This window comes from Lacerta agilis, chromosome 7 (assembly GCF_009819535.1).
Source record: "Lacerta agilis isolate rLacAgi1 chromosome 7, rLacAgi1.pri, whole genome shotgun sequence".
Taxonomy (NCBI): domain Eukaryota; kingdom Metazoa; phylum Chordata; class Lepidosauria; order Squamata; family Lacertidae; genus Lacerta; species Lacerta agilis.
The window spans coordinates 4,598,714-4,619,668 of record NC_046318.1 but is presented as its reverse complement, the minus strand read 5'-3'; the positions used below and the strand labels follow the sequence as shown (position 1 = coordinate 4,619,668).

Below are 20,955 nucleotides of genomic sequence, written 5' to 3'. Positions count from 1 at the left end.
CCAGTTCTGCATCAGACATTTTGTTTCATGCTTCAATCCTCTTTTATGCCTGACTTGCTTGTTTACATATTTCTTCCTCATTTGAAGTTATTGGCCTCAGTTTGTCACGTCAGGGCATCTTTATTAAATTGATCATTGGTACCAATATGTACTTTCCCCCTCCTGCCATGCCTCAGTTCAGTGCAAAACTAATCTCATCTTTGATGTAAACTGAAGTCGCTTAGGTGTGTGGAGGTGGCGGCCATGTGTGTGTAATACAGCTGTTTTGCAATAAAACTTGTCAACCAATCATTTAAAAATCCTGACTACATTTAGATCAGTGTTTTTCAACCTTTTTTGGGCAAGGGCACACTTGTTTTATGAAAAAAATCACGAGGCACACCACCATTACAAAATGTTAAAAATTTTAACTCTGTGCCTATATTGACTATATATAAAGTAATTCTCTTGAATAGGAATCAAATAAACACAATTTTTCCCACGGCACACCAGGCAACATCTCGCGGCACACTAGTGTGCCGCGGAACAGTGGTTGAAAAACACTGATTTAGATTGTATATTCTTTGATTTTCGGATATTGCTGACTTTGCCATTGTTTCAGAAATTAGTACATAAAATATAATAGTCCTCATCCTACATCTCTCTTTCTGTTCAACATACAGGTAGGTAGCTGTGTTGGTCTGCCATAGTCAAAACAAAATTAAAAAAAATTCCTTCCAGTAGCACCTTAGAGACCAACTAAGTTTGTTCTTGGTATGAGCTTTCGTGTGCATGCACACTTCTTCAGATACACTGAAACAGAAGTCACCAGACCCTTATATATAGTGAGAGATTCTTATCTCATTATACATGATATAGCTATTTTAGCCATCTCACCCCTTGCTTTTTCCTGTAAGACCAATTGCAGTTGTTAACAGTCACCAGCAGGTTTACCACACCTATCAGCCAATCACCCATCCCCAGCACCCTTCTGAGTAATACCCCTCTCACTATATATAAGGGTCTGGTGACTTCTGTTTCAGTGTATCTGAAGAAGTGTGCATGCACACGAAAGCTCATACCAAGAACAAACTTAGTTGGTCTCTAAGGTTCTACTGGAAGGAATTTTTTTCCCTGTTCAACATGTCTGTGAAGCTACTGGATAAAATTTGGATTTAGGTGGATTTAACTGAAGAGTAAGGTCACAATAAGAGATTGATGGAATATGAGCTGCCCAACTGTGAGCATGATCAGTAGCCTAGGAAAGATCACACAGCTATCTAGACCACGCCCTTACGCAGTTAACATCTAAACCTTGTTGTCACTGAGGTGGCAAAGCTGTGACTAGGCTGCACTCCTTTGGATGCGTTGTTCTGTTTTTAAATTTGAGACTCACTTGACTAAACCTTCCTCCATACAGCAGCAACAACAAATCCCTGCAAACGAAAAGCAAGCATGCCAAGTGAGAAAGTTAGACTAGAATCCTTATCCCTAATATTTAATTTTGTGTGGGGGTAGATTTTGTTTTATATGGAGGAGCATTCCGTCAAATGAGCCCCAAGCCAGCTCTCTGCAGCAGCACAACCCAGACACAGCTTGGCTAACACACAGGTCTTCCCCCCTCCCCTTACTTATTCTCTGGCTATTCTGAGGACTAACTGTAGGCAAATTAATTGAAGCTGAATGCAGACAAGACAGAGGTAATGATGGTTGGCAGAGGGGATAAGGACACTCATTAGAGAGGATGTTCGGCCTCCCCAGGTCACACAGGTTCATAGCTATAGAGTGCTCTAGGGGTTGCCATTGCACCTGAATGTTCATATTGTAGGAATGCTATTGGAAAGGGTTGTGTACCCTAGACAGTTCAGAATTTGAAGAACAGCTTTTTCCAGATGGAACTCACTGGAACTCAGTTCCTGCACCTCTTGGGTGGGCGCCATTGCTGTTATAAGAGAACAAGGGAGGCATTCAAGGTGAGCTCCAGCACCTCTTTTTTTGAGAAAAATAGCACTGGTAATAATTGTAATAGTAATAAAAAGTATTACGCAAATAAATATTCCTAAACTCAAGTGATCTTCTAAGGTGTGGAGTTCCTTGGAATTATCTCTGATTTTTGCTGATGTTCTAATTCTATCCCAGGAGAATATCCCCATGTGGATTGAAACCTGGTTATGAAGTGCATAAAGGTAAAGGTAAAGGGACCCCTGACCATTAGGTCCAGTCACGGACGACTCTGAGATTACGGCGCTCATCTCGCTTTACAGGCCGAGGGAGCCGGCGTTTGTCTGCAGACAGTTTTTCCAGTTCATGTGGCCAGCATGACTAAGCTGCTTCTGGTGAACCAGAGCAGCGCACGGAAACGCTGTTTACCTTCCCGCCGCAGTGGTACCTATTTATCTACTTGCACTTTGACGTGCTTTCAAACTGCTAGGATGGCAGGAGCAGGGACCGAGCAACGGGAGCTCACCCTGTTGCGGGGATTTGAACCGCCGACCTTCTGATCGGCAAGCCCTAGGCTCAGTGATTTAGACCACAGCGCCACCTGCGTCCCTATGAAGTGCATAGTCCTGCTTATATGAACTGCCTCGCAGTCAGTATTCCCCTGTGCTACTTAAAGGCATTTGACCCCCTAAATTGTGCATATATCTTTGTGAATATGGTTCTCAGTGAGGTGGTGAGCCTGTGTCTGAGCTACACCTGCTTCAGACTATGGGCTCACCAAAGCCCTGCAAGCTGCAATCCTTTCCCACTAAAACCATGGGAGTTTTGTTACTGACTTCAGTAATACTAATATTCCACCTCTATAATCAGAAGATGCCAGTTCTGGTTAAAACAGTGGCTCCTATAAAGTACTTGAGAAGCTGAAATTATGAGCTGGTTCTTTTCCACTATGTTTTGGTGGATTGTTAAAGCCCAAATTACTTATTTCCGCTGCTGGAGGTCATGTTGTGCTTTTGGAAAGCCCTGTAGCTGGCCAGTGTGCTGCCAACTTCATTTATCCTTTACCAAGTTTGTTTGTTGATTTATCTTGCATTTACCTCTGTAGATAAAATCTTGGTCCTTTCTACAGGGTGAGAAATGTTCTGTATTAATTTCTTTAAAACAAGTACAGTGGTTTTCCCATAGCAATTTCCCTCCCTTTTCAACCCTTATGGTTGCAATGCTAATATAATTTCCATATCATCCATGGTTCTTGATACCTAGTAGAATTTAATAATTCCCTGAAGCATTTTTCAGCTTTAAAAAAGTACCAGATTCCTTCCCGACAAGCAAATAATAATAATATTCAGTCGCTTTGTAGCTGTTCCCCTCTACTTCATGACTGATTTTATCCTTTGGTTCTGCTTTCAACAATGGTATATGTTAGATGTCATGAACTTACTAGGTGGCTATAAGCAGGCCACCTATCTCCAACTTAGCAACCTTATAGGGTTGCTGTAGAATTACCAAAGAAACGTGTTTTTGTTGTTGTTGTTGTTGCATTGTTGGATACCGATGAGACCATATAAATGATATCTGGTCATGGTGGCTCTTCTGATTCGCTTTTAAAATCACTACAACATAGACAGCTATCATGAGGCCCATGTAGAACCCAATTTCTATAGTTGGGCAAGAATAAATAATGCAGACAGGTGTGGATTCAGATAATGAATTTGTTCATCTTCTACTTTAGCAATTCTCACTGTTGAGGTGACCTTAAGCTTTTGCCATCCAACACAAGCATTATTCACGCAGAGAATGATGGTGCCAAGGAAATGCAGAAGTATATACAGTTATATAAACTCACATAGATATTGGGGTTGGCAATAAACAGGCTGACTCCATCAGAATTTAGCAGAATTTTGAGGGCAGTAGATGCATATGCAATGTTCACATTTGCAGTTACCTGCATAAACCTTGGTAAGTGAAGGAAGGGATTGGCTGTGTGTGTGTGTGTGTGTGTGTGTAAAAGAAAGAGACTTGGGCCTGATTCATAAGTACCGATTGCAAGGTTGCATCCACCAATAGTCATATCATTATCATGGTGAAGGGTAATTATCAATAAAGGGAACAATCCCATTTTTGCTTGCCCTCCCCCTATCATTTAGAACATTTTTCATGCCAGCATCTGTGGACCCCAGAGAACTCTCTGGCATGAAAATGTTAGATATAAAGCGATTTATACAGTTGCAGCAGCAATATGGATAATGCAGCTATGCCACAATGGTTTAGGCATCAACCCTGCTGCTACTGGTTCATGTGAATCAGGTCTAAGATGTGACTGTTGCTGGAATTGACGCTGGACAGTAAATAGCCTTTGGCTGTGTATGTTACAGGCTATTAGAAATTCTACTCAAAGGCATCACCATTAAGTGCTTAATTGTACCATCAATCGGTTTTTTGCTTCCTCATTTAGTGACTGATATTTTTTAACCTAGTTTCCCACTGCCAAAAGAGCACTGCCAGGCATATATAGGTTTTGGGCCCACACGCCAATCATCCTTCCTTCTGCCAAAACAGAACTAAGCTTTTTCAGCTGTTCCCATAGAAAAGCAAATTTCATTTTTCTAGCAATCGAATTTAAGATCTTTCCTTGAGGGAATCTTCCAAAGCTATTTCATCTTGACTTTAATGAATATTATTTTGGCATGGGACATTACTTGCTCAGAAATTCAAATCTTGGACTACTATCACAGTCTCAGTAAGCATGGACAGAAAATGAAATCTCTGTAAGTGAAAAGAGAGCTATAGGAGAAGCTGGTGTGGAATAGAATGCAGGCATCATCATAAAAGCACTGAGCAATCCTGGGGGAATTGTTGTAAGCCTCCTCCTGTTGAAATTGCTGTCTTGCCATTTTCTGTGGCTGCACTAGGAAGACTATGAGAGTGACAAGTGCAATCTAGTATTGCTTACTGATTTGTATCAGGCACTTCAAGACTAAGCCCATCAAACTAGACATGCCACACAACACTATGAAATTAGCAATTGTGTTAATGTCTTTTCTTTTCTTTTTTTGAAGTAAATAGCAGGCATGGTAGGGAAGGTGATCTAGGTCAGGGATCAGCAGGGAAGGCTTTGCCACTTGTTGGATCCCAGTCTGGATCTAGTGCTTGCTCCTACCACCTCCCATTCTTGGTTCCCCCTGTGCCTCTAAATCTAGAAAAACAAAACCATGCTTGCAATTGCCAGCTGAATTAATGGTGCCATTGTTTGGTCTGGCCTTCAACAGAGAGTAACTGAAATTAAGGTAAAGGTAAAGGAACCCCTGACCATTAGGTCCAGTCGTGTCCAACTCTAGGGTTGTGGCGCTCATCTCGCGTTAATGGCCGAGGGAACCGGCATACAGCTTCTGGGTCATGTGGCCAGCATGACTAAGCCGCTTCTGGCGAACCAGAGCAGCGCACAGAAACACCATTTACCTTCCTGCTGGAGCGGTACCTATATATCTACTTGCACTTTGACGTGCTTTTGAACTGCTAGGTGGGCAGGAGCAGGGACCAAGCAACGGGAGCTCACCCAATCACGGGGATTCGAACCGCCGACCTTCTGATCAGCAACCCCTAGGCTCTGTGGTTTAACCCACAGCGCCACCCGCGCCCCTGAACTTAGTGAGATGTAATTCTCAATAGGATTGTATTATAAGATTATTTTATTTTGATTATTTATAAAAGAGTATTTGTATACCTCTCTTCATGATAAAATATCAAAGCAGCTTAGAACAAGCCTACATAAAAACATTTGAAACCATGTAAAAGATTAAAATCAGAGATCAACTATTACAGGTAGAAACTTTAACTTATCTCAGAATGAGTCCTATTTTGCCTAGGCTTTTAAAAGCTATTTTTTGTTCATTTGAATCTCCCACCTCTTATTTTCATATGCCTTTATACTATTGTTTTACTGGGTTTGTGTTGCATTTTTATTTTAATGAGCCTGATGAGCATGGGACGATGCAGAGAACAGCAAAAGTTCAGATCAAGACAAGCAGAAAATAGCCTGTTTCCATGGTTCTGCCTTGAAATATTAGTCCTTCTCCTGGGGGGGGAGGGAACCCTAAAGCTTTATGTCAAATGCTGAAACCTGGCAATCCTACCACCACCCTAATAGTACACTCTCAATACACATTCTCCATCCATTTCTATGTCACCTAATGGGTTTTGCTCACCACCTGAGCTAGGATGACCAAGCTTAATGTGGCAAAATGAGAAAACAACCCTAGGCTGGTTCATGGTTCATGCTGGCACTGTGTTATGCTGTGCCACTGCACCCATACAGCTGTCCTTACCTGTACACTTGACCCTGAAAGCCTAAAATAAAATAAAAATTGCTGCCTCAGAAGAGAGATTTGGAGGTGTTCTTAAGTTGAGACATATACAACCCTCATGGGTTTTAAGAACCTACACTGAAAATGAGAAACAACCGGAGCTGCAATTTGATAATTGTCACTGAAGCCTAAGAAAAACAGTTTGTAAGGTAAGCACAAGGACAGAAAAACACATTTTCACTTACACCAACAAAAGAAAGTGCAGCTACAATTCAATCAATGGGATAAGTACCATAGACTTTAATAAATTATTCAAATGCATCCAAACTTTCAGATGAACAAGCTGAACCACAGTCGCCAAGGTCATCTATGAAAATTCCTCTGGAACAATATTAAGATTATATCCAACATTGGCCATACTCAGAGTAGACCACCTGAAATTAATGGACACAACTCATTAAAGTTAATTAATTCCAATGGATTTTCTCAGAATAGAATTTAGTTGGATACAATCCTTAATGTTTTACTACAAAATCAAATTGCTCCTACAGAGAAATAAAACATCCATGTGTTAAAAACATAAGAGCGAGCTTGGCTGGACTAAACCAAAGGTCCATTGAGCCAAGAACCACAGCAACCAACCAGATACCACGAAGCAGGGCAAGAAGTAAATAGCCCTTTACTGGTTTTCTTGTATTTTCTTGCCTCTGAACACGAAGGTCCTAGTTAGCTAATCACCAGCAGACAAGTGCTATGTTAACTAGGCTGAAATCATACACACATTTTACATGGGAGCAAATCCTTGACTGAATAGGGATTCAATCTCAATTCTGAGTAAAATAGGTGATAAGGGGACACCTAGCTACTTTAAAAGAATCCAAATCTCCAGAGCCTGATGAGCTACACCCACGGGTACTAAAGGAGCTTGCGGATATAATACTGGAGCCTCTGTCCACAACCTTTGAGAATTCTCTGTAGAATTCCCTGCAGAATTCCCTGCAGCCTGGAGACAGGCAAATGTCCTCATCTTCAAAAAGAAAACCCATGTAACTACCAACAGGTCAGCTTGATATCAATACCAATAAAGGTCCTAGAACAGATAATGAAACAGTCAGTCTATGGACAGTTAGAAAAGGATGCTGTGATTACCAAGACCCAGCATGGGTTTCTCAAAAATAAGTCATGCCAGATGATTCTCATTTCCTTTTTCTGTCTGTCCATCTGTCTGTCTTTTTGTTGTTGTTGTTGTTGATGATGATGATGATGATGATGATACAGTTACAACCTTGTTGGATCAGGAATGCTGTGGATGTAATATATCTTGATTTCAGTAAGGTTTGAAAAAGTCCCCCATGATACTTTTGTGGCAACGCTGGCAAACTGTGGGCTGGGCAAGATAACTGTTAGGTGGATTTGTAGCTTATTGACCGACTGAGTACTCACTAATGGTTCCTCATCCTGGAAAAAGGTGACATGTGGGGAGCTGCAGGGTGTGTCCTGCGCCTGCTGTTGTTCAATGTGTTTATAAGTGATTTGGAAAAAGCAACTGAGGGGTTGTCATCAGATTTGCAGATGACACCAAACTGGGACAGGCAGCTAATGCTGCAGAATACAGATTTGGGATTCAAATAACCTTCACCATTTGGGGATCTGGGCCCAAACTAACAGAATGACAGCTTTTCCTCAAATACAGGGAGCAGGGACAGAAGAGCCACACTCTATCTTTTGTGCCAGCCCCTTAACTACTTTTTTATATAAAACCTGGGAGCATTATTTGGCTGGAATTGGGGATAATGTGGGAAGGGGTATGTCACTTGTGGCTTTCATAAAGGAATTGCCTACCTTTTATCATCATCATCATCATCATCATCATCATCATCGTATATTTATACGCTGCCTTCTTTCCTGGAAGGTTCATATGAGGAAACACAGTCTTTCAGAAAGCTTGGACCTAAGCTGTGTAGGGGTTTATAACTTTGAATTGCACCCAGAAACAGACTGGTAGTCAGTGGAGCTGTTCTATGGAGGGAGCTGTGTGCTTCCTACAACCAGACTCGGTCAACAAAGTGGTTTCAGCTCTTTGGGCCAGTTGAAGTTTCTGAGCACTTTTCAAATGCAGCCCATTACAGTAATCCAAATGGGATGTAAGTAAGTCATGAGTCACTGTGGCCAAATCAGATGTCTCAAGGACAAATCAAACATCTCCCATACATTTGGACAACCAACCAGGATTCTGGAACTTCTACTCATCTGCTGTTGACACTGTCTATTTTACAGCCTGTTTTTAGTCTAGGAGTGTCTGGCGTACTGACTGGGTTCGGATACAGGTCAGAAGGTGTGTTTGTACAACCCAAAAAGTTCCACTGGGTTGTTCAGAAACTAAGCTCATCTTTTTTTCTTACATCAGATGTTTAGTTTTCTCAAGTTTGGGTGATAACCTTCCAAGTGAAACTCAAGAAGAAGCCAATATGCCCGTTCTCTTCCTGAGTTTGCACAGTTTCATTTTCCTTGCCTCTACCAATGTCATTGGTGTATCAGCTAAAAACGCAGTGATAACACTTCGCTGTCAACTTTCATTATTTCTTTGCTGACAGATATTTAAGCTAGAGAACCAGGAAACAAGATTGGAATGAAGCCCATGCAGAGGTGAGAAACAGCAAGCGCTGCAAGGAAGGACAAGGAAGAGCAGAAATGAGATTGGGTGAGTAGAGGAGGCAAGGGACACATATAGATGCACAATAGGAAAAGAAGTAGGTGTTGAAGGTAATCCATCAGGAAGACCAAGGCTGATATAGTCCTGAAGCAAGGTCTGCACCCAGATGGGAATGAGTTTAGACAGACATCCACTCAGGGTATGAAAAATAAATGGTCTAAAGCAGGAATGTGGAACCTGCAACCATCCAGATATTGTTGGACTTTAACTCTCATCACCCCCAATCATTGGCTATGGTGGATGGACAAGTGGAAGTTGGAAGACCAACAACATCTGAAGAGCCATAGATTTCTAATCCCTGTTGAAACAGACAGAGTGAGTAGAAGTCTGTTGTTGAGGGCAGTTGTGACTGGGGTGGGGGGAGGCAGAGAGGCAAATGGAAACAGGAGGGCTTGGTCTTTTGACCTCCTGAGGGGAAGGTTTCAGAAGGGTAGGAAAGGGGGATGGGGACAGTGTCCCCTGCAAGTCTGAAACAACACTACAATATTCCTGTTCCAGGCCAGCTGGAGCTCTGAAGAGCAGCACTCATGTTAGGACTGGATCCTTGGATCCTTAAAAGGCAACCTCTCTCTCTCTCTCTCTCTCTCTCTCTCTCTCTCTCTCTCTCTCTCTCTCTGTGTGTGTGTGTGTGTGTGTGCTATAATTAAATGTACATATTTAAATATATGATATTGCCACAGTAGCTCTGGGGACCATTTTAATTAACATTTCTTAAAAACTAAAACATTGCTTAGAATTCTGAGGCCATTAATTATAGTGACACATTTATGGATTTTAACAGCCTGCAGTTCCATGATGAGATGCTGTGAACAAGAAACAAAGGAAATGGGACTCCCCCACCCCAAAAAATGATGCTATAAAAACTTATTCTACTTGTAGGTGGTTAACAGTATGCATTGGTAAGCCCATTGTCCAAATCTTACCTTAGCCCACTTAGGCAGGCTAAGGAGCTACCAAGGTGGCTGTAGACAAGTATTCTCTCACCTTTAGCTTCTCCACTAGAGTACAAGGACAGAAATACTGAACTACTTTGTTGTCCTAAGGATCACTGGATAAATTATGTGAAGCACTTCCAGCACTCTAAAAAGCACTCTATAATGCAAAGCATTAGGACTGCGGTTGCCAGGAGATTAAAATAAATAATCACTCCACAGAATCTTAAAGAATGCCAAAATTTCCTATCATTCCTTGAAATTTGATGCTGCAATAATTCCGTGGCTGGGCTAAAAAGTAGATGCACTTGTTATCAGAGTAGATTAATCAATAGCTATTTCCATATATGTTTAAGGACAGGCATATAATCCTAAATCACTCACAGCAGCACATGAGTGTTTGGCAGGGAATGCAGTTCGCCAAAAGAAGGAAGGAACTGAGCTGACAAGACTCGATACAACTGAGCTATATATAGGCTTGCACATTTCATCTCACAAGGTGGGGGGGGGGGCTCTGAGCCATAGCTCTAAATTATGGCACCATTTCTATTTCACAGCTTACACTTACATGGGAATAAACCCCACTGAACTCAAACTTACTTCCAAGTAGGCATAAATAGGACAGTTATTATACTGCAACTCTCTACTTCTGGCAAATTGATCTATTTCTATACAATGTACTAGCTCAGATTCATTTAAAAACAAAGAAAGGGAGAATTATCATACAGTTGAAGCATCCCATACACCTTTGTGATATATTTTTAAGGGGAAGACAAAGCATCCTTCCTAATGTGTGTATTTATTGCTGTGTACAATATAACAATATATGCAGTCCCATGGACTGCAAGAAGATCAAACCTATCCATTCTCAAGGAAATCGGCCCTGAGTGCTCACTAGAAGGACAGATCCTGAAGTTGAGGCTCCAGTACTTTGGCCACCTCATGAGAAGAGAAGACTCCCTAGAAAAGACCCTGATGTTGGGAAAGATGGAGGGCACAAGGAGAAGGGGACGATAGAGAATGAGATGGTTGGACAGTATTCTCGAAGCTACTAACATGAGTTTGGCCAAACTGCGGGAGGCAGTGGAGGATAGGCGTGCCTGGAGTGCTCTGGTCCATGGGGTCACGAAGAGTCGGACACGACTGAACAACAACAACAATATAACTGAATGAAAGCATCTCAAACAAATTGCATGTGTTCTTTTTCAATAGTTATCCAGCGGGTCCGCGTAGCCTACCTAAGGGGTCTGTAGCACCATTCACATAACAACAACTATCAGAGAGAGATCAACATTTTCAGAAGTAGGGAGTCCATGGCTTGGCTTTTGAAAAGCAGGGTCTTCGCAGTACTTAGCTGATTGGGAACTACAGGGTATCAGTTAGCACTGAAGTGCTTCACCCATCATGCTAAACTGTAGTTTGCAGGATTGTGAATGTGCAGCCTGGTCCACACGTAGCTTTCCTCTGCTCGCATGGGTGCTACATGCAGTGCAAATGAGCTGTGCTGTGGCTTGTCGTTGTCTGCAAACTGAGGCTGCAGTTATCCAGATCAGTAGTAAGGAAGAAATAGGTTATTTCATTTCATTTTGGTATGAACAGAAGCCAATATGGGTCTGTGCCACTGAGGGAACAGGATTATGGAGATAGACACAGTCTTGACTCCTTGTGTCTAGAGTCACCCAGGGACAAGAGGCAGGTCTAACTTTCACTCAGTGGAGACTCTGCTCAGTGGTGTCCCCGCGTACATCTGTTTGCCTTATGTCAAATAAGCAAATGGCTGCCGTGAACCAAAGTACTTTAGCACTACATTTGGTGATGTTATTGCAATGAGAACCAAACCTGCCCACTATTCCTGACTCTGGATGACCTGGGTCCCAATGAGAAGGATCCCACAGGTAAGTGCAACATGTAGGTCATCTCTTCACAACACCCCACACCCCAACATGTATACAAGGTTCTTTGAAACACACAAGTTCTTCACTGACATATATTTAATTCGTTTATAAAAATACACCACCCACTCCAGCAACCTACCAAAATCCAGCAGGGTCTTCAGAAATGATACCCTTTGGAAAAGAGATTCATGGTTGGAAACATACGGTAAGTAGACATGCAAAGGTACCATCCTCTGATGTGGCATGAGCTTTTTCATAAATGTTTTGTCAGAAACACAAAATGAAAATTATTATGACCTGCGCACTAATTGGATCTAGGAACATCTGGATTTATGTATACAGTATTGAAGAAGGTGGGTGTGCTTCTACATTTTGGCCTGCCACATACTGTATAGATTTTTTTCTTTCCCTTGGGGAATACACAGTGTTTCAGGAGGTAGTATCTTACACAGAATTGTGAGGATGAAGTCTCTCCCAGGAAGGGGAGGATGAAAGGGAGGAGAAAGTCATAAATAACTGGAGAGAGAGGACAAAAGCAGCATGAGAAAGCTGGGGAGAGAATAATGGGTGGACAGCGAGAGAGAGAAAGACAGTAGGACACAGGGAAGTGGCGGTGATGCAAACTCAAGAGAAAGAAACAGGTGATTGGTCTGGAGGACACACCAGGGAGCGGAAGGGAAAGAGATACCAGAGAGAGAGAAATTATCCCACAGTTTGCTACTTATGGAGAGGAATTCCCTGAGTTAGAATTTACCAGTCAAAACATTTGTGACAGGTCACTTAATGGACTAGGACCAAAGAAGCTCTCCCCTGCAAATAAGATTGTTATTTGGCACACCCTGGAAAATCTCCCATTCTGCTGAAAGAGAGGGTGAATTTCTCACAAAGGTTAGCAAAAGAACTACAATACTAAGTCCAAAGTCGTAGGTTGCCTTTGAGCCTGATCCTGGAAAATCTAATTCAAAGGAATAGTGAAGGCTTGCATGAGGAAATTTCACTGAAAAGTTTAACCTATGACACAAAGCAGTCTAGAGGTATCTGACTGTCAAGAAACAAACTTCATTGATATTTTCCCCCCCCCTAATATTCTAATAGACATTATTTTGAGTTATATCATTGGTCCATCTAGACCAGCAGAGTTTATTCTGACTGCAGGAGACTGCTCTTGACTGGAAATGCTAGGGGTTCAAACTGGGACTCATGGATACAAAAAGTATGTGTTCTGTCCCTGAGCTAATGGACCTGCTCCCCCTTCAGAGCTACTTAATTCACATTGGAGGCTGGTCCACTAAGGGGAATAGGGCACTGCACCAACAACCTGTCTCCCTCCACCTGGCTCCTTTTTACCTACAATCAGTCGAAGGGTGGCTCTGCCTGTCACGTGCATCCCCTTCCGTCCTACCATTCCCAATGGTCACCGCCCACCACTGTTAATTCATCTGCATAAAGGCACCTGGGAGGTTCAGTATGAGGCATAGTGACAAGAATGCCGTCTGATGGACTGGATTCAGCATTTCCTGAACATACCACGCAAACATGGATTTTTGCATCAGGCACTGAATTGAACATCTTCAAGCATTACAAGCTTCCATTTTGTTTCCATAAACAAAGATAACTGAAATGTGAGGGGCTGCGGCTCATGAAATCTTCAAAGCGAGAGAGAGGGAGAAGGAGAAGTACTATCAGCAGCCAAGGAGGTGAGTGAGGACTTCTGTGCTTTCTGTAACATCATTTCCTCCCCTTGCCTACCAGAAGTAGAATTTTATACAGAATAAACAAATCTGAGGAAATTTGACCTACATAATATACCCAGGTTCCAGAATTCATATTTCCTCATAACAGATTAAAAAAATAAAAAAGCTCAGGGTCCTTGGGTGTGTGCCATGTTTTCCATTTTTCTGCTATGCACACCATAGGGCACAAATTGAAACAAGATGGCATGACATGTAATTCAGCTCTATCTCACTTCCTCTACTGAAAGTCTATAGTTCTATTTTTAGAGGCTTGGCCTGGATTTCAGAGACAAAACACTGCAGGATCACACATTCCATTTGCGAAAGCAGCATCTGAGCCCAACAGCCCACCCCAAGTGATACTGTTAAAACAGAAGACACACAAATCCCAAATGAAACAATTACAGTTATTGTATTATTTTCTTTAATCTACTGTATAGATTAAATGAACTGTGGCATATTCCATCTTTCATAAACCTATGAGGAAGTGTGACATAGGAAAATAAACAAATATTTCCACCCCAATTCTAATATTTACTCAGACACGTCCCATTCTTCGAAAGGGGTTTTTCCAAAGTATTATGACTGCAGTCAAAAAATGAATGTGAACATCTCAAAGCATATAGCTAATGCTCTGCTTGCTCACCACAAAGAGACACAATAAAAAGAACAATCTGTATTGATTGACCAGCATTAACTTTCTCTTTCCTTTATATTTGTATATTTAATTTTAGAACCACAACCACTGCTGCTGCATTACTTTAATTTATTTCTCATAATAGTTGTTAAGGAATGAATGCTGGTATCTGAGAGTAGACGTTAATCAATAATACATATACACATGGTTCTACATTGAACCCATTAGAATACTACAACTTATGAACCTCCTGATTTAATTTCTACTATAAAATAAATGTTTGGCATAAGTTACAGAAAATGCAGAGATTCTGCCAAAAAAAGCAGCCCTGTGTCAAAATCTCCCACACCCCATTCATAATAGGATGTTCAATTCAGTTTCTTCCCTGGCATTTCTTAGCCTTCGCCAGCAGAGTCACTGCTGGGCAGCAGAGGTGAGGCAATGAATGGTCAGCATTGTGGCATCAGGGCATGAACTACCGGTAGATGTTACAACAGGGGAGGACACAACATGGGGCTACTTTCTTGAGCAACATGTGTGTGTATTTACATCACATCTAGTTTTGCCCTCAGGTAAGCTAACTACCGGTATGCACAGTTCCAGCCAAAATACACTTCCCATCCATTTCAGTGAAGAAATTAAAGGCACCCTTAAATCTCTCCTATTCACATCAATGGAAATTAAAAGCACTTGACCTTTTAACCCCTTCTAGAGATGGGGTTGGCTATATGGCCTTGTTTTCATACTAGAGTGACTGTGGCCCACCAAGGTGTATTAAATTTCCACAGCCAGAAGCTAATAGTTAAGGCAGCGGTAGGCAACCTAAGGCCCATAGGCCAGATGTGAGCCAATCGCCTTCTCAATCTGGCCCACGGACGGTCTGGGAGTCAGCGTGTTTTTACATGAGTAGAATGTGTGCTTTTATTTAAAATGCACCTCTGGGTTATTTGTGGGGCATAGGAATTCGTTCATTTCCCCCCTCAAAATATAGTCCAGCCCACCACATGGTCTGAGGGACAGTGGACCGGCCCACAGCTGAAAAAGGTTGCTGACCCCTGAGTTATGGTATAAATTAATATCTGTAAAGATCAGACTGGATCAGACTGAGATCGATCTAGACCAGCAGTCTTTGGAAGAATCACTGCAACCACCAAGCACAAAGTGGCCTACCAGAAATTGGCAGTTGCTTGGAAAGTTCGTATTAAATAGGAGGAACTGGTTCTAGTTCAAGTTCATCCTGTCCAAAAAGGAACTAGTTCCACTTAAAGTTCATACCTTTACAAAATAAACTGGGTTAGCCCAGGCTCATAAAAAGTTCGTCCTTAGTGTGCATGCGTGCACACACAGAGCACATTCCGAAAGCTACAAGCTCCTCTGCTTGTGTGTGGCTCCTAATTTGCAAAACTAAATTAGGAGCCACACACAAGTAATAAGACGTCTCACAGACAGAAGGCTGACAGGTGAAGTTTTGCCCATAATTGTATTTTCATATTAGAAAATGCTTACCCTGTTTAATTGTTGCCTGTCACACTACTGCTAAAGGCACAAGGCATCCTTCGCTTTGACCCTGTACCTCCTTCTGCATGCTGCTCCTATTGGAAGACAGCAAATCTCTTCAGCAGGGAAGCCTTGGGAAATGCCTCACATTCATTTCTTCCGCATTCCCATTTAGTAACATGGATTAACTAAGAATCCTTAGCAATAGCAGTGCCTCTGTATCTCCCTAAAAAGCTTTAGAACACTGCCTCCATGTTTGCTTTCTAACTTTCTTTATAGAGATCCAATATACCGTATTTTTCCGTGTATGACACGCCCCCATGTATAAGGTGCCCCCTATTTTGGGGGACTCAAAATTAAGAAAATGCACTATACGCTATCCGTGTATAAGACATCCCCTTATTTTAAACTTCCAAAAATTAGGGGGAAAATATAGTTTTATACACAGAAAAATACGGTACTTTCTTTCTTTCTTTTTTAAGAAAGTTAAGAGTCCGGCACTCCTGTTGGGCTGGGCTTGGGGGAATTAATGTGAAGATAAACCAGAAATCATTCAAAGTTTTGGTTTTAAAATGACTGATTCAAAATGAACTTAATTCTTCTGGCAATTATGCGGACTACCGTACTTTCAGGTATAATTCAGAGATTTCTGAACAACAATGAATGTTGTTCAACGACTGGTTCATTTCAAGAACTGGAAACTGGACTGTGCTCTGCCGTTGGACCCCAAGGTTCTTTTCGGTCAGTTTTGTTGCACACGATTGTAGTTTGCCATAATTGGAACTAATTTTACCATAGGTCGTGATGCACTTATGAAACATATTGGCAGCGTCACTAACAAAAATATTCAAAAATTCTACCTGCATCCTGCTATTTCCATATTGCACATCTCTATTTCTTTAACCTCTTTGCAAATTTTAAAAAAGCAAGTATTAAAACCTTTAAAAAAAAGAACGCTAACCATACACAATCATATTGATAATACAGCACAATTTATAATCAATACAAGGAATTCAAGTATTTTGTACTTTTCAGCACAGTGAAGATCAAACGTTTGAACCAAATTTTTAACTACCATTTCCCCACAGTTGAGTGACAGCTAACTAGATAGCCATAAAAAATCTCACTGGAGAATATAAGAAGGCCCTGCTGGATCTCAGAAAGGAGCCATCTAGTCCACTGTGGCCCTCCAGATTTTAACCATTGGCTAGGCAGGTTAGTGTTGATGGGCCCTCCTCCACGTATTTGTCTATCCCTTTCGGATAAAGCCATCTAAGGCAGAAACTTTCAGCACATATTGTAGCAATAAATTCTTTAAATTAATTATGCATTATGTGCATTATGTGAAGTGGATGGTTGGCGAGCTTTTTTTTTTTGCAATCATGAATCTACTGTCCATTAGTGTCCATGGTAGAAAAAAATGATGAGAGGCAGGTACAATCTACGGGTATTTGCTGTTAGTTCTTTTATTCTGTTCTTAGTTTCTGAGAGGTTAGGCGCAAATTCAGTGTTGCGTGTATAAATGTATTGATTTCCTTTAAATCAAAATGGAGCAAAGTGGATACACCTTTAGGTTATTTTTTTCAACCCCAAACACAGATGCATATGCACAAGAAAGATATATCATTTTTTATATTTAAAAAACCCCTGCTTACCACCAGAATGGCATTAAAGTGGTCACTCTTCACCTTCTGCACTTGAATGCAAGATGCTGGCACTTGTAATAATCCTGCCCCCTTGGAAAGGTTTCCGGCATCTCCATTGGGCATCAAGTTGTTATTGCTAGGCCCAACACCCAGAGATGCCCTATACAAATAGGTGTGCGTAAGCTTCCCCATTCCTGCAACCTCGACCATCTCTGGTGTGAAATGAGAGCTTGGGAGCATGCGCACATTGTAGCGATACTTTTCATACTCATCTGTGGGGCAGCAGCAGCAGCAACTGCATGAGGGACTAGTCCTACAGTGAAAAAGTCGAATGGCAAGAAGGAAGATTAGAAAGCCAAGGAAGACAAAGGAAAGGCAAGCTAGACCAATGATCAAGTAGAAGTTCAAGCTGGACAGCTGCTGCCCACGTGCTTCCAAGCTGTCGTCAAAGTCCGGGAGCGCTTGTGGGAGAGAGTCAGCCAGCAGGATGCCCAGGGTCACGGAGGAGGAGAGGGGAGGCTCCCCACTGTCCTTTACCAAGACCACAACTTTGTGCTTGATGGGGTCACTAGACCTCATGGAGCGACTAGTCCTGACCTCTCCAGCATTGGGTGAAACTCGAAACAAACTGCTGTCAGAAGACTGCAAGAGGTGATAAGAAAGCCAGGCATTCTGCCCACTGTCTGGGTCGTGGGCCACTACCTTGGCCACCAGGTAGTCAGCATCTGCCAAGCGGGGAACAATTTCTACTGCCACTGAGCCATTCCTCACCCCTGGGTACAAGATGATTGGGGCATTGTCATTCTGGTCAAGGATGGTAATGCTGACTATAAAGGCGGAAGCCAGGGCGGGAGAGCCATTGTCCTTGGCCTCCACTTGAAAATGGAAGCTCTGGAGTTGCTCAAAGTCAAAAATGCCCTTTGCATAGACAATTCCACTGTCTGCATCAATGGCCAAATAGCTGGTCAAGGAGCTGCCTTGGATGTCAATGTCCCTGAGTAGGTAGGAGACCCGACCATTCTCCCCCAGGTCTGGATCAGAGGCTGACACATGAAAAAGGGACACCCCAGGCCTGTTGTTCTCCATTACGGAAACTTCACGCATCTGGTTGAGGAACTTAGGGGGATTGTCGTTCACATCTGCAATGTGCACCCGCAGAGTCTTCTGAGTGGCGATGGGAGGGGAGCCCAGATCAGAGGCAGTGACAGTGATGTTGTATTCGCTGACCCGTTCCCGATCTAGAAGGCCGCTGGTGACCACACTGTAGTAACTATCAAAAGAGGACTTGAGTTGGAAGGGGATGTTGGTGGGGATCTGGCAAATGACTTTCCCATTCTCTCCAGGATCTTCATCGGTGATGCTCAGGAGCGCTATCACTGTGCCCAGAGAGGAATCCTCTGGGATGGGGCTGGAAAGAGAAGTGACAGTGATCTCCGGAGCATTGTTGTTCACATCAGTTATTTCCACCAGCAGCTTGGCTACAGTGGACATCCCGAAGACTCCTTTATCCCTTGCTTCAATGAACATCTCCAGGAGGGGCTTCCTAGCGCCTAAACTCCCACTTACTCTTATCTCCCCGGTCTGGGGGTTGATGTGGAACATCTTCTGGAGCTCAGCAGGGGTGCTATTGCTGAAGGCATACCGGACCTCCCCGTTCTGACCTTCATCTAAGTCCGTGGCGTGCACCTGAGTGACCAGAGTGCCATTGGGGGAGTTTTCAGAGACGCTGGCCCTGTAGACGGAATGCTCGAAGGCGGGAGCGTTGTCATTGGTGTCAAGGACGGTGACCACGACCTGGGCGTCTCCGGACCTCTGGGGCGTCCCTCCATCTTTGGCTGTGACCACAAGCCTGTGCGTGGCTTGCTGCTCGCGGTCCAAGGGCTTCTCCAGCACCAGTTCCGGATACCTGCTGCCGTCCCCGCGCGTTTGCATTTCCAGTCGGAAAAGCTCGTTGGGGCTCAGCGTGTAGCTTTGCACGCCGTTGATGCCTTCGTCGGGGTCCTGGGCGTTGGGCAAGGTAAAGCGAGCTCCCGGCGCCAGGAACTCGGCCACGTTCAAATGGTACTCGTCTAGCGGGAAGATGGGGGCATTGTCGTTCACGTCCAGTATTTTAAACTGCATTTTATAAAGCTCCAAGGGGTTTTCTAGCACCAGTTCGTAATTCAGAGAGCAGGTAGGTTTCAGCGCGCAGATCTGCTCCCGGTCGATGGGCTCCTTGACAGACAAAGCTCCGGTGCTTGCATCGAGGCTAAAATATTGCTTGCTGGAGCTGGTGATCATGCGGAATTTCCGGGAGGGAAGCGTCGCGGCCACGATACCCAGATCCTGCGCTAGGTTCCCGACAGGCGTGCCGGGCTCCGTTTCTTCGGGGATGGAGTACTCTACTTGTCCATTGACGGTGTAGAAAATAAGGCAGCACACCATGAAAGAGACCCGCATTCTTCTATCCCTAGCTTCCTCCTCAGCTCCCTGCAGACCGAGCCAACAGTACCATAATCCCACGTTTCTCAGCAAATTCGCTGCGGCGAGCAGCAGCAGCCGAGCGCACCGGAGCAGCAGCCAGAAACCCGCTGGCTACGACGCGCGGGGAGAGCAAGCGCTCCTCTTCTTCTTCTTCCAGGCGCCGGCCGAAGTCATGGCTCGCCCGCCCGCTTCCCTTGTGCTGAGCCAGCGAGAGCGAGCCCTTCGCGAAGGCAGCCGCTGCCTTTGGCTCGGGATGAGCTCACGGAGGGGGGGCGTCGGCCGTGGGCAAGGGGGAGAAGAAGCGCTCCTATTGCAGACACGGAGCCTCACTGGAGCACAGCGCCGCGTAGGGGCTCGCGCGCGATCCGCAAGCTCCACAGCCCATCCCTGACTACTGTATCAGTAGGTCAGCGCGGAAGAAGCCTCGCAAGGGAGGGAAGCGCCCGCGTCGCAGATGATGCTGCGGGGAAGCAGCCGCCGGAGGGGAGGGAGGGCCACGATCCCCGCCCCGCGACCTGAGCGAAGGAGGTGGAGAAAAGCTTCCGTTCTTGCCGTGCGCGCCGCGATGGAAGACGCCCAGCCCAGCCTCGCTGCCGAGAGAGGCGGCGCGTACCTGGAAAGCGGGGCTCGATCGGCATGGATCGAAGCTGGGCGGCGCCGCCACTAAGGGAGGGAGGAGGCGGGAGCCTCATCTCTCCAGAAACGTGACGAGAAACATGGGTGGAGGAGGGGGGAGCCGTTCGCGTCGTGTGCCATTGCTTCTTCGCCTTCCTCCACGCCCAGTGGTGCGCGCACACACAAACGCACACACACACACACGGCTGTTTTGGGGCTGTGCCACCAGGGGGCTTGCCTGGTGATCTGTGCCCAGTCAGTGTCCTGACTGACCTCAATAAGGCTGACTTCGGTTGGTGCCGGAATAGCACCCAAGGCCACGCTAGCTCCTCCTCTTCAGACGTCTCAATGGCACCGAATGTACCTTGGGGTTTTTCCGGGAGCTTTTAAAGAGGGGAGTGTTTGTAAAGACTGAGCTAGCTCCGAATCTGGGGCGCTGGTGGTAGAAGGAGAGTTTGGATTTGATATCCCGCTTTTCACTACCCGAAGGAGTCTCAAAGCGGCTCACATTCTCCTTTCCCTTCCTCCCCCACAACAAACACTCTGTGAGGTGAGTGGGGCTGAAAGACTTCAGAGAAGTGTGACTAGCCCAAGGTCACC

General features: G+C 44.1%; 1 protein-coding gene and 1 pseudogene across 4 annotated transcripts in view; both read right to left on the bottom strand.

The window, feature by feature from the left end:
- Positions 1 to 20,955, bottom strand: part of LOC117049502 — a 156,642-nt pseudogene that overhangs the window by 23,065 nt on the left and 112,622 nt on the right.
- LOC117049500 (protocadherin alpha-5-like) overlaps positions 1 to 20,955 on the bottom strand; it is a 132,756-nt gene that overhangs the window by 60,458 nt on the left and 51,343 nt on the right. Inside the window, exon 1 of one of the 4 annotated variants that reach the window (XM_033154224.1) lies at positions 17,287 to 19,831. The exons of 2 other annotated variants lie outside the window; for them this stretch is intronic. In XM_033154224.1, coding sequence (XP_033010115.1) covers positions 17,287 to 19,716 — 2,430 coding nt within the window. In that variant the 5' untranslated portion in view covers positions 19,717 to 19,831. Of the gene's footprint in view, positions 1 to 17,286; positions 19,832 to 20,955 lie in introns of those variants that run through there. One more of the 4 variants, XM_033154223.1, reaches the window with a different exon arrangement.